The sequence below is a fragment of the Mobula birostris genome, chromosome 28, assembly GCF_030028105.1.
Source record: "Mobula birostris isolate sMobBir1 chromosome 28, sMobBir1.hap1, whole genome shotgun sequence".
In the NCBI taxonomy this organism is placed as follows: Eukaryota; Metazoa; Chordata; class Chondrichthyes; order Myliobatiformes; family Myliobatidae; genus Mobula; species Mobula birostris.
In genome coordinates, this window is record NC_092397.1 from 42,818,822 (window position 1) to 42,833,283 (window position 14,462).

The 14,462-nt window shown below is 44.6% G+C and overlaps 3 protein-coding genes across 3 annotated transcripts in view; 1 reads left to right on the forward strand and 2 right to left on the reverse strand.

Moving 5' to 3' along the window:
- LOC140189264 (histone H2B-like) overlaps window positions 1-14,462 on the forward strand; it is a 621,074-nt gene that overhangs the window by 368,004 nt on the left and 238,608 nt on the right. The gene's annotated exons all lie outside the window — the stretch shown is intronic.
- Window positions 6,953-7,337, reverse strand: LOC140189285 (histone H2AX-like). Its single transcript, XM_072245984.1, has one exon. The coding sequence runs from the start codon at window positions 7,334-7,336 to the stop codon at window positions 6,953-6,955; it is 384 nt and encodes a 127-aa protein (XP_072102085.1). The 5' UTR covers window position 7,337.
- Window positions 8,247-8,621, reverse strand: LOC140189134 (histone H2B 1/2-like). The gene has a single exon (XM_072245837.1). It carries the CDS (start codon window positions 8,619-8,621, stop codon window positions 8,247-8,249), a length of 375 nt encoding a protein of 124 aa, XP_072101938.1.

Below are 14,462 nucleotides of genomic sequence, written 5' to 3' on the forward strand. Positions count from 1 at the left end.
AATGATTAAAAAAACACTGTATAACAAACACTGGAATTCCCTAACTGAGATGAATGGGGAAGCTGGATAACTGAAAAGATTCAAAGAGAAGGAAGATAAATGTTTGTAAAATCAGGGAAGTGGGATTGACATACAAGGAAGGCTGATGGCAGATCAGCCTTTATATGGAATTGTGGGTGAGGGACTAAGAGAGGACACACTGGAGGTTTCATCCAGTGAGACAATGTGGATAGAGCTCAGGATAAGAGAGGAGCATTCACCGATGGGGTTATATCACAGGCCTCCCAAATGCCAGCAGGAGATAAAGGAACAGAAATGCAGCTGGTAATGAAAGATGTAAAAGCAACAGGGTAGTTGTAGTGGGTGACAAATTTCCCCAATGTTGACTGGGACTCCCTTAGAGTCAGGGGCTTAGATATCACTGAATATGTTAGAAGAATACTGGGATGTTACTTAACATAGAAGTGGATAGTCTAACTTGGGAAGGGGGTCATAGAAAACATTGTATCGGGAAATGAGCTTGGCCATTGACAGAAGTTTCATGTTGGGAACAGTAAGGACAAGGCTGGACCAGGTGATAATGTGGTCATTTGGGGTACAGTTAATTGCAACTGTCTACATTGAACATGTAAATGATGTTTAAAAGCAATCAGGTCAGAATTCAGACAGAACTGTTTCTATGAGGAGGAAAGACAAGGATGGTAAAGTCTGGCAGAGGGGCATAGTGAGAGATGTTATGAATTCAGATGGGAATAAAATGAAGGATAAGGAATACTTCAGAAGTAGAAATTGGAGAAGGCCTCTGGCAACATGAAGCAAGGAAAGGAAGAGAGAAGTTAGAGAGAGAATCAGAAGTGTGAAACGGGAAGAAGAAATAACTTTGGTGAGAAGGGGCACTGCGGAGAGCGTACGACAACACAAGCACAGAGGAGAGGGTTTATGTCTGAAGTGTGCGAGAGACTAAACCAGTTCTTCTCATCAGTATTCATCATTGTGGTCATGGAGGATAGTGAGATCAGAGAAGGGAATGCTGATATTCCAGGGCATGTTGTTCCTCAGGCAATAGAGACAAACAGGAAATTATAGATTGGTGAGACTTGGATCAATGCTCGGGAAATTATTGGAGAATATTATTAGAGATAGGATCTCTAATAAAAGTTAGGAGGGTAAAAGGAGGATATCATGATTCAGAAGGCAAAGTGAGCAAAATCCAAGAGATTCTCTTGCTTTATTCATAGGAAAAGGTAAGTTAGACACAGAATCATTCCCCTTGGAGGTGAACATGGCCATCTGTGTGTGGAGGCAAATGAATTAGGAGAGGCTTTCCATGAATATTTCTGACAATTATTTCACCATTGCAAAAATTCTTTTAGGTTGTTAAATCTCCAGGGCCTTATCAGGTACATTCTCGTACTTTGTGGGAAGCTGGAGAATACACTGTGGAGGCCAGGGGAGAGATTATTTTGCTCCATCTCAGGCACAAGTTGAGGTTGCACATGATTGGACAGGGTGAGTAATGTGGAATTGATAGTTTTGAGGCCAAGACCGTGGATGATACAAAGAGGCAAGCAGTGATGAGGAAGCAGGGAGTCTGCAGTAGCACTTGGACAGATTTGGAGAATGGACAAGGAAGTGCCAGATGAAGTACAGTATAAGGAAGTGTGTGGTCATGTACTCTGGTAGGAGGAATAACAGCCTAGGCTCTTTCTAATCAGGGAGAGAACAGAAATCATTTGTGCAAAGGGTCTTAGTGCACGATTCCCTAAAGGTTAATGTACACATTGAGTTGGTAGTGAGGAAGGCAAATGCAATATTTGCATGCATTTCAAGAGAACCAGAAAATAAAACCAAGGATCTAATGCTGAGGCTTTGGTCAGAGCTTATTTGGAGTATCATGAGCAGGGTTGGGTAACTTTTCTAAGAAAGGACTAGTGTTGAAATTGCGGGGGCCCTGGCAGAAATATTTAAAACGTTGCTGTCTACGGGTGAAGTGCCGGAGAATTGGAGAGTGGCTCATGTTGCTCCGTTGTTTAAAAAAGGATCGAAAAGTAATCCGGGAAATTATAGGCCGGTGAGTTTAACATCAGTAGTAAGTAAGTTATTGGAGGGAGTACTAAGAGACAGAATCTACAAGCATTTGGATAGACAGGGGCTTATTAGGGAGAGTCAACATGGCTTTGTGCGTGGTAGGTCATGTTTGACCAATCTGTTGGAGTTTTTCGAGGAGGTTACCAGGAAAGTGGATGAAGGGAAGGCAGTGGATATTGTCTACATGGACTTAAGTAAGGCCTTTGACAAGGTCCCGCATGGGAGGTTAGTTAGGAAAATTCAGTTGCTAGGTATATATGGAGAGGTGGTAAATTGGATTGGACATTGGCTCAATGGAAGAAGCCAGAGAGTGGTGGTAGAAAATTGCTTCTCTGAGTGGAGGCCTGTGACTAGTGGTGTGCCACAGGGATCAGTGCTGGGTCCATTGTTATTTGTCATCTATATCAATGATCTGGATGATAATGTGGTAAATTGGATCAGCAAGTTTGCTGATGATACAAAGATTGGAAGTGTAGTAGACAGTGAGGAAGGTTTTCAGAGCCTGCAGAGGGACTTGGACCATCTGGAAAAATGGGCTGAAAAATGGCAGATGGACTTTAATACTGACAAGTGTGAGGTATTGCACATTGGAAGGACAAACCAACGTAGAACATACAGGGTTAATGGTAAGGCACTGAGGAGTGCACTGGAACAGAGGGATCTGGGAATACAGATACAAAATTCCCTAAAAGTGTCATCACAGGTAGATAGGGTCGTAAAGAGAGCTTTTGGTACATTGGCCTTTATTAATCGAAGTATTGAGTATAAGAGCTGGAATGTTATGATGAGGTTGTATAAGGCATTGGTGAGGCCGAATCTGGAGTATTGTGTTCAGTTTTGGTCACCAAATTACAGGAAGGATATAAATAAGGTTGAAAGAGTGCAGAGAAGGTTTACAAGGATGTTGCCGGGACTTCAGAAACTCAGTTACAGAGAAAGGTTGAATAGGTTAGGACTTTATTCCCTGGAGCACAGAAGAATGAGAGGAGATTTGATAGAGGTATATAAAATTATGATGGGTATAGATAGAGTGAATGCAAGCAGGCTTTTTCCACTGAGGCAAGGGGAGAAAAAAACCAGAGGACATAGGGTGAGAGGAGTAAAGTTTAAAGGGAACATTGGGGGGGGCTTCTTCACACAGAGAGTGGTGGGAGTATGGAATGAGCTGTCAGACGAGGTGGTAAATGCGCGTTCTTTTTTAACATTTAAGAATAAATTTGACAGATACATGGATGGGAGGTGTATGGAGGGATATGGTCCGTGTGCAGGTCAGTGGGACTAGGCAGAAAATGGTTTGGCACAGCCAAGAAGGGCCAAAAGGCCTGTTTCTGTGCTGTAATTTCTATGGTTCTACGGATGTGCTGGCATTGCAGAGGCTGGAGTGGAAATTCAAGAGAATGATCCCAGGACTGAAAGAGTTAGGATGTAATAATCATTTGATGATCTGGGCCTGTAGTCACTGGAGTCCAGAAGAATGAGGGAGAATCTTATAGAAACACATTGAATATTGAACGGCCTAGATAGTGTTGATGTGAGAGGATGTTTCCAATAATGGAGGAATCTAGAACCAAACCACTCCCTCAATAAAATAAAGTAGAATGGAGATGAGTAATTTCTTTAGTCAGAAGGTGATGAATCAATGGATGTCATTTGCATAGGCAACCATAAAGACAGTCAGTAGGTTTATTTAAAGCAGAGGTTAGTAGATTTTTAATTATTATTAAGGGTATCAAAGTTTATGGATAGAAGGCAGGAGAATGGGGTTGAGAGGGATATATGATGAACAGAACAGACTGAATGGGCCAAAAGGCCTAATCCTGCTCCTATGACTTCAGGACTGTTGGTTTATGCGGTGCCATTGTTTAAAAAGGGTAGTGGAAACTACAGGCCTATCACTCTGTAATATGTTGGAGTTTCTGAAGAACGGGATCTACCAACATTTGGTTTGAATCAAGACAGTCAGCAGAGTTTTGTGCAAGGGAAATCAAGGCAAATTTCTTGCAGCTCTTTGAGGAGTTTCACAAGAGCGCTGATGATGTTAGGGCTGTGGATATTGTCTATATGGACATTAGCCAGGCCTTTGACTATAGTCTGGAAGGTTAGATCTATAAAATGGAATCTGGGGAGATAGTTGATCGATTCCATAATTGCCTCCGTGACAGAAGGCAGAGGCTGATGGTTGAGGGTTGTGTCTCAGACTGGAGGTGTCTGTCTAGTGGTGTGCCACTGGGTGACAGGACCTTTGTTGTTTGTAATTTATATAAATAATGTCCATGTGAATGTATAGTTCACTGAAAGTGACGTCTCAGCTAGATACGGTGGTGAAGATGGGGTTTGATCTGCCGGCCTTCATCATTCATGTCACCGAGTACAAGGGTTGAGAAGAAGTGTTGCAGATACACAAGTCTTTGGTGAGGGCTGATCAAAGGAAACCATGCTGACTTTGGCCTATTTTTTCATGTGTTGCCAAGTACCCGAAAATACATCCTTGACAATCGACTCCATTATCTTCCCAACCACTGAGATCGGACTAACTGGCCTATGATTTGCTTTCTTCTGCCTCCCTCTCTTCTTTAAAAGTGGATGACCTTTGCAATCTTCCTGTTCTCTGGAACCACACCAGAATCCAGAGATTATGGAAAGATTATTATTAAAACTGCCACAATCTCGTCAGCCACATCTTTCATAGCACTGGTATAGACAATCTGGTCCAGGTGAATTACCTACCTTCAGACCTTTCAGTTTCCCAAGGACCATCTCCCTAGTAAAGACAAAGCAGACTGCTAATGTCTTCCCCACTGAAGACTGATGCACAATACTTATTCAGTTTGTCTGCCATTTTCCTCTACCCCATTACTACCTCTCCAGTAACAACTTCCAATGAACCAATATCTATCGTTGCCTCTCTTTTACACTTTGTATATCTGAAGAAACTTTTGGTATCCTCTTTAATACCAGTGGCTGGCTTACCTTCGTATTCCAATTTTTTCCTCTCCTTATGACTTTTTTCATTGCCTTTTGTTGGTTTTAAAAGTTATAAATCCTCTGAGAGTCAGGGACATCTCAGAGCAGATACAGAACAGGGGGACGGTGATCATTCAGCCGGTGATGGTGATTCATGTCAGTACCAATGGACAGGTAGAAAAGGGATGATGTCCCACAGTGAATATAGAGAGTTAGGGAAGAAATTATGGAGCAGAACCTGAAAGGTTGTAATCTCCGGGTTACTCCCAGTGCCCTGTGGTGGTAGGGATACAAACCGAAAGTGAGAGCAGATGAATGTGTGGCTGAGGAGCTGATACAGGGGCAGGGTTTCTGGATGATGGAACATTGGAACCTCTTCTGGTGCTGGGGTGACCTGTACAAGATGGATAGTTTGCACCTTCACTGGAGGAGGGTCAGTATCATGAGGTTCATTGCTGCTCCCGATGAGGGTTGAAACGAGATTGACAGGGGGATGTGAAACTGAACACCAGTCACTGAATGGAGAGGTTGAAGCTGAGTTAGATGCCAAGCACAGCAATATGTAATGATGGATTTTGAGGCAAATCCACATCTGACCTGGAGTTTGTTTAAAGACCAGTGCGGTGTTTTAGGGCCAATTTGTTCCAGTAAGAGGGAAGGTCAAGGATGGCAAGGTTCAGAAACCTTGGATGATGAGCCAAGAAGTTAATTTAATCAAGGAGGAGAAGAAGCATAACACATCAAAGTTGCTGGTGAACGCAGCAGGCCAGGCAGCATCTGTAGGAAGAGGTACAGTCGACGTTCCAGGCCGAGACCCTTCGTCAGGACTGGTCAAGAAGCATAAGTAAGGCTTAGGAATCTGTAATCAAACAGGGTGTTTGAGGACTATATTTAAAAAACAGGGGAACTCAAGAACGTTTGGAGAGCTGGAAACAGTGATGAAAAATCTCAGGCAAGTAGGATTGAAGATAATCCCATTGCATTCCATACATTCGTTGTGGTGAAAAGGATACTTAGGGCTGCACTTTGGGAGATCCATGATCAAGGGTGTGTACAGTTAATGGTAGGAACATTAACAGTATTGACAAAGAGAAGGATGTCGAGGTTCAGAGACATCGTTTCCCCAAAACTGGGAGCACAGGTTGACAGGGAGGTAAAGTCGGTGTATGGCATGTTTACCTTCATCAGGCAAGGCACTGGGTTCAAGCACCAGGACATTATGTTACAGGTTTATAAAATGCTGGTTAGACCACATTGAGAGTATAGTGTTCAGTTCTGATCACCTCATTATAGGAAGCATGTGGAGGGTTTGGAGCAGGATGTCTGGAGGAGGTGTGCGCTGAGGAGAGCCTCGACATGCTGAAACTTTTTCTTCTGAAGTGGCGTCGGCTCAGGAGAGATTTGATAGAAACCTGTGGAATTTTGAGTGTCATAGTTGGTGTGGACAGCCAGTAGTATTTTTCACAAAAGGGATGTATTTAAGCTCAGAGGAAGAAAGTGAAGACAACAGATTGATGGAGACATGGAATGCACTGTCAGGGGTGGTGGCAGAGGCAGAGAGCACAGGAGTATTTAAGGAAATCTTAGACAGTCACAGGAATATGTAGAGATGGGCCAAAGGGCCACTCCTGTACTGTCCTTTGTTCTCTGAACAGTAGATGGCCCCTGGGCATGGATCAGTGTATGAGACTGGGATATTATATTGAAAAGTTAAAGTCTGTCCCGAGCGTTTAATTCGCGGAAGGAGAGAAAACGTTACCAGGGGTGGCTCCGGTCGGGGCCGTGACAGATCACAGCCCAGTTACTCTGAACGGAAATCACTCGCTGTTCAGCCCTTCCACAGGCACCGTGAGTGGCTCTGAAAAGAGCCTTTGGGTAAATAGGTTCAGCTTACGTCGCTTCACTTATTGGCACCGCCGGTTTTCTTGGGCAACAGCACAGCCTGGATATTGGGTAACACACCGCCCTGAGCGATAGTCACCCCTCCCAGCAGCTTGTTGAGCTCCTCGTCGTTGCGGACGGCCAGCTGCAGGTGTCGGGGGATGATGCGGGTTTTCTTATTGTCCCGGGCCGCGTTGCCGGCCAATTCGAGGATTTCGGCTGTCAGATACTCGAGCACAGCAGCCAGATAGACCGGGGCTCCGGCACCCACCCGCTCAGCATAGTTGCCCTTTCTTAGGAGTCTGTGAACCCGGCCGACTGGGAACTGCAGTCCAGCCCGAGATGAGCGAGATTTGGCCTTGGACCGAACTTTGCCGGCGCCGCCTTTTCCACGTCCAGACATTTTCACAGCCACAGTAACCCCTCCAACGACAGTGAGGAAATGGTCACCGCGCCCCAACTCGTATTCTTATAGCTTCTTTGAGAATGCAAAGTAATGCTTGTGATTGGTTTAATGCTGCTTGTTTTCATTGGTGAAAAGAAATGGCCCAATCGACGAACTGTCTTAATCACCAATCAAGAGCCGGTAAAGGTAGAAGCGCGGAAAGTAACCTTCTCCTCCCCAAAGTGCGCTGAAAAATGGAAAAACCCCGCCAAAAAAAACTCATTGTTCACATTTAATCTGAAATTAAATCATTGCTGATCTGTTTGACGACTGGGTCTTTGTAATTCCCCCGTTACTGAAATCGGACACATTTAATGCAAGTGTAGTTGATATTGGAGTGTCTGGGAACTCAAATTTCTAATTTCTTTCAACTCGTAAAGGAACCGAGTAAAACTGACACTCAGCTTCTGTCCGGTGCCGGTCATTGTGTAAACGTTATCAGGTTATGGAGCCTTCTCAAACTGTCCCCAGCGTCTACTCTGCAACTTGAAAAAAAAGTTGTTCTATGAAAGAACCGTGTAGTCGTTCCGGCCTCGCATTGAAATGAGATTCAGAGAAGTTACCTAACTGTAACCAATAAACTCCTGAACCTACAGCTAAAACAGCAACGGCAGCAATCCTCCGCTCGACATGTATACCGGCAGGGACGGACTGATGGGAGGTAACAATTCCGTTTTAGGAATGTTAAACACCGGGATTATACGGGGAAGATGAACCGGATATTCCAACCACTCTTTAGCTCTTGTAAAAGTCACCACACATAAAACGTGCGCCATGTATTGCTTAAATGCTGGTACAACTCTCTCAGTGAAATCGTGAGTGGCTCTTAAAAGAGCCGTTGTGTTTTCGATCATCTCACTGGGGAGCTTTACTTGGAGCTGGTGTACTTGGTCACCGCCTTTGTCCCTTCGGACACGGCGTGCTTGGCCAGCTCCCCGGGCAGCAACAGACGCACGGCGGTCTGGACCTCCCGTGAGGTGATGGTTGACCGCTTGTTGTAATGGGCCAGGCGGGAAGCCTCGCCCCCGATGCGCTCGAAGATATCGTTGACGAACGAGTTCATGATGCTCATGGCCTTGGAGGAGATGCCAGTATCGGGGTGAACCTGCTTCATCACTTTGTAGATGTAGATGGAGTAACTCTCCTTCCTCAGCCTCTTGCGCTTCTTCCCTGCCTTGCCCGCTGGTTTGGGCAGAGCTTTCTTGGCGCCCTTCTTCGGAGCGGGTTTCGCTGTCTCAGGCATTTCAGCTGACCGCTTCAGAAGCAGAAATAAGCAAATCGCGCTCCCAGGACGAATTAAATAGGCAGCGCCCAGAGGTGTATGCTAATGAGGGATGGGATGCCGAGGATTCTCAATGGCTATTTGAAGCAAAGATTCACGCAGTAAAATCATTTGATTGGATAGCTGAAGAAATTCGTTTAACCAATCAGGACTCCCTCTCCACTACCCCGTGTTCGGTCTGGGTACACCGTGGACTGGGAACTGTCGCTGATCTGGTGAGTTGCCGCTGCCGGTTATTTCGGCAGGAGGGAAATCTAAAGTACAAAATGGACCAACCACAGCGGCAGTATTCGGCCATTCGGCCCATCGTATCTGCTAGAAAAGCAGATGGAATGAGAAAAACACGCACCTGATAATATGAGACGTTTCTGTAATGAAACAGGGCAGCAGGAGACCGAAGCTCAAATGGACCAGGTGAAAGATAAATTTACTGCAGCAGCATCATAAACACATAGTATCCACGATACAGCGCTTACAAGAACTAAACTTGCTGTACAGAATTGTAAAAAGATAAGAGAATTTGAATATCAAGACAGTCCATTGCAGTGTAAATTGATCAAAGTGGTGCTGTCTTGAGGTGGGGAGGAGCGTTGCTCGGGTTTGTTAAAGTACGTAATGTCTGTATATTACGTACAGGGTTCATTCTGTACTCGTCAGTCTCTGGTACAGTGTGAGAGTGTGGGGTTCATTCTGTACCCGTCAGTCTCTGGTACAGTGTGAGAGGGTGGGGTTCATTCTGTACCTGTCAGTCTCTGGTACAGTGTGAGAGTGTGGGGTTCATTCTGTCCCTGTCAGTCTCTGGTACAGTGTGAGAGTGTGGGGTTCATTCTGTACCTGTCAGTCTCTGGTACAGTGTGGGAGTTGATACTTGGCACTGTCTCTCTCCCAGTCTCTCATGCAGTGTAAGTGTATATAAGTTCTTTCAGATTCATCCTCACAATTGAATTCTTTTTAGCTTTTTAAACAATATCATACAATGCGATGTGGCCACACATTTGTTGGAGGAACAACACCTTATGGGTGGTTTCCAACCTGACGGAATGAACATCGAACTCTCGCATTTCTGGCATAATGCCTCCCGCTGCCCCCCCCCCCTTCACCATTTCCCATCATCTTGCCCACCCACCATCTCCCTCTGGTGCTCCTCCCCCATTTCTTTCTTCCATGGCCTCCTGTCTCTTTCACTAATCAACTTCCCAGCCCCCTACAGCTTTCACACTCACCTTATTTTCTCTCTCCCCTTCTCCACCTTTTAAATCTACTCCTCACATTTTCTCCTTTAGTCCTGCCAAAGGGTTTTGGCCCAAATCATTGGCTGTACTTTTTTTTCTATAGATGCTGCCTGACCCACTGAGTTTGTTCAGTGTTTTGTGTGTGTCGCTTGGATTTCCAGCAACTGTAGATTTTCTCTTGTTTGTGACACAATGCTGTACATCGGTATATCAGGGATGATGTATCTGGTTACATTGTACTAATCTGAATGGACTTTGGAGCAGAGCATCCAGAGCAACAAGTCCAGACCATTGAATCCAACTCTGGTCTTGTGATAAATATGTAACTTTCCTCAAGTCTCTGTCTGGGAGGGATTGAATGGTGTGTATCGTGGAGCAACATTCGGGCTGATGGAACTGAGAATGATTTTGACTGTAGATATGCAACCAGTGTGTCCACAGTGATCAGTGATGGGACCTCTGCCTGACCAGATCAAAACACACATGGGCTGATCAGATTGCTGATGACATGAATGTTGGTGTAGTTGTGGGTGGTGAGGAAAGTTTTTAAATGGACACAAGTGGATATAGATCAATTGGAATCATGGATGGAGAAATGGGGGAAATGGATTTTAATCTGGACAAGTGCGGAGTTTTACAGGTAAAATGTTGGAAGAAACTCCACAGTAAATGGCAGCACCCTTAGGAGCACTAACACACGAGAGAACTTGATGTGTTTCTCTGTATCATCCTGCAAGTGTCACTAAAAGGAAGTAAACTGCTCTAAAGATCACAGAGGGGGAGCAGTAAGAGGATTCAGTGGGGGTGGGGTCACTGTAGGGTAATGTCATGGCTGGAAATGTGTAATTAATGACCACTGACATTCTGTTGTGTTTCTCTTTTAGAAGCTGGACTGCTGTTATAATGTAAGTATGTGAAGTTTTTTTTTAAACTGTGCTTTATGTTTCTGTATTTGGAGGACAATTAATGAGTTGTTATGGTTTTCCTGAAACAGAAAATGCCTCATGCCATTTTATTTGTAAAAGCCTTCACACTGCAAGAATACCGCAGTATCAATCTGCAACAAGAAAGCCTGGTCACATTCTCTTGAGGTTCAATGGCATTTCTGACTCAGTTTACTGCCGTCGAATGCCAGCAGGGTCACAATCAGCAGAAACTCTCACAAAGCAGCTGTTTGTATTGTGTGCTTTAGTAGGTCTGTGGGAGATACCCAGAATGTGAAGCTATAGTAATGGAGAGAGATACAAGTCACAGCTTGATGGGCAGAGAGGAAAACAGAGAATTTGATGTTGTGTCCTTATGCCTGAACTATGCCCAGTTAGAAGTGTTGTTCCTCCGGACAGTATTCAGCCTCACTGTGACAGTGTGACATCAGACATCAACATGAAAACTAAAATAATCTCACTGAGATATATTCTCTTTCACCTGTTGATCTTCTTTGCAAACATTTTACAGGGCAGAAAAGGCAAAGAATTTCTGTCTGAGAATCTCAAATGCAACAGCGTGTCACTTCTGCTGTGTCTGTCAGTTCCCCAGCATTTGAATGCTACCAATCACTGAATATGAAGGGGGAGATGGTTGAGAAGACAGCACACCAGAGTCCCAATATGTGGACTTCTCCATGGACTGACCTAATAAATGGCCATAGAGTTGATACCAGTGAGTTGACGTTCACCACCTCTCATTTTGGAAGGGATTCACCAGGCCACTGCACCTGCAGATACACCAGCCAATTCACATGGGGAGAGGCCATTCACCTGCTCCGTGTGTGGGACGGGATTAATTCAGTCCCATGAGCTCTTACAACACCAGCCAGTTCACACCGGTGAGCAGCTAGACTTGGCTCTGTTGTCTCTGTCTCTCAGTAAAGCTTCACACCTGTTCCGAGTGTGGGAGGAGATTCAGTCAGTTCACCCACCGTGTGAGGCTCCAGTGAGTTTACAATTCATAGAGGACACACTTCTGTCCTGAGTCAGCAAAGAAATTTACTCAAGTCATCCCACCTGCTGAAACATCAGCAACTTCACATCAGGGAGGAAGTTAAAATAAGCTGTATATGGGACTGTTAATGTCAGATTCCACAGATCTTGTGGCTGGTCATCAGACCCAGGACTGAACCCTGGTCACTGAGCATTGAGGGGGTTCATCCCACCATCTTAAAATACACTGGTGTTTAATATTGTGGATCTGTCGTAGACAAATAGATCAATTCCATTTCAAATCCTGTGTCTCAGGTGCTTCCTCCCTGTCACACCGATAATGAACAGTCCAGAGGCCACTCAGTCCAGCTGGTACCTGCTTGTGTTCCTATTGCACACCAGAGCTTTCAACCCCCTCCCTGCCGTTCACCACTCACTCACCCTATAATGTTCAGGATGTAACTGGTCACCGGTCTGGCGATGAAGAGGTTTACCTTGAATTCACTCCACGACTTTCTGTAAACTGCAGAGGATTAATTTACTGGGGTTTTCTCCCAAATATTCTTCATCCCTCACGGCTCTGGACCAAGGCTGAAGTCTTGTGTTGTTAAAATCTTCCGCTCCTGCTCTGAAACTGATTGACTGAACAAAAAAAAAAAAAGGTTTATGTTTGCAAAATGCTGGAGGGAGTCAGTGGCCCCGGCAGCATCTATGGAGAGGAATAAATGGTTGATATTATGGGCCAAGACACTTCATCCTATCTAGACTGTGTATTTGTCTGCTTAGATGCTGCCTGACCTGCTGAGTTCCCGCAGTACTGTGTGTGTGTGTGTGTGTGTGTGTGTGTGTGTGTGTGTGTGTGTGTGTGTGTTACTTTACAGTTTATTCCCAGCATCTGCTGAACCTCGAGTTTCATATCTGCATTTCAAAGTGAGTGGGACTTTGACAGTTGTCACACAAAATGCCTGTTGACATTGAGAAATAAACAGGAGAAAATCTGCAGATGCTGGAAATCCAAGGAACACACACAATGCAGGAAAAACTGCCAGCCAGGCAGCATCTATGGATAAAAGTACAGCTGACATTTTGGGCCGAGATTCTTCAGCAGGACTGGAGAAAAACAATGAGGAGTAAATTTTAAAGGTGGGGAGGGGAGAGAGAAACACAAAGTGACACGTGGAACTGGGAGGGGGAGAGATGAAGTAAAGAGCTGGGAAATTGATCGGTGAAAGAGATACAGAACTGGAGAAGGGGGAGTCTGACAGGAGAGAACAGAAGGCCATGGATGAAAGAAAAGGTGGGAAGAACACCAGAGGGAGGCGATGGGCAGGCAATGAGAGGGAAAGGGGGATGGGGAATGATGAGCAAGGAGAGGCATGACTGGAAGATCAAGAAGTCGATGTTAATGCCATCAGATTGGAGGCTGCCCAGACAGAATACAAGGTGTTGTTCCTCCTACCTGAGTGTGGCCTCATTGTGACAGTATACGAGGCCATGGATTGACATCTCCATTGAGTATATTGTTTGTGGAAGCTTGCTGTGTTCAAGTAGCTGCTGAGTTTTCTGCATAAAATCATTGACTGATTTTGAAACATGTGGCATGGAACCAGCACTTGCCCCTCAAATTAATCCAGTATGTTAACAACAGCACATCACCTCCCTTTTCCAGAATATAATTCAACCACACTATTACCATCCATGCCGTAAGTTTACACAAATGGGACGTCAGTGATATTGGTCTATATCTAGGAGGATCCAACAGGGGGTTCCCAGGTTTTAGAATAGACACTACAATTGCCATTTTCCACGAGGAGGGAAGATGGCCTGACCTCCAATTATGATTTTAAAAATGTAATATTATCTCAAGAGTTGTTGACCATATGTTTAAACATGCATCATCCTTTCCTGGAGCTGTCTGACCTGTACTATAAATAACTTTCTTAAATTCACACAAAGAAAACTCTACATAACTAATACTATCATTGCTACAGCTGGTTTCCAACACATTAAGGTATTCTTGTAAAACCTTATCGCTACATTGTTTAGTCTCTCTACCCATTTTGATTATGAATTGCAGCAAATGACCGAGCCAGGACTCAACCGTCTCTCTTTCAGGAACAATTGTATCACCTCCTTTAATCAATATTCGGAACCCTATGAATCCCACACCCCCATTTTCTTAGTCATTCCCCAAACATCTTCAAGTTTAATAGTCCTTCCAATACTTTCACAATATGACCTCCAGTAAATGTTTTTCACAAGCTTCATTACTTTCCTCACCACGGCCTGTGACCTGTTACACTTAATATGATCAGGAGGGGAGTGATACTTCGTAACTTTCGGAAATGCCACGTTTCTCTCAGTAACTGCCTCTGCACACTCCTCCGTCCACCACGGTACAGCTTTTCTCCCACTAATGCACTTTTTAAATTGAATCTCTGCCACCACTATTTGATGAATAATGTGACAACGTTTCTTTGCAGAAATCCACATCATCCTCACCATTCAGCCCAGACAGACGCTCAGCACATAAAACATTCGAACTTCTCCCAATATGCTTTACCAGAGTTCCACCTCCTAAAAGTGGCCTCATGCCCCCTATATAAATCCAAACCCAAGCTTATAAACATAGGAAAATGATCACTCCCCAA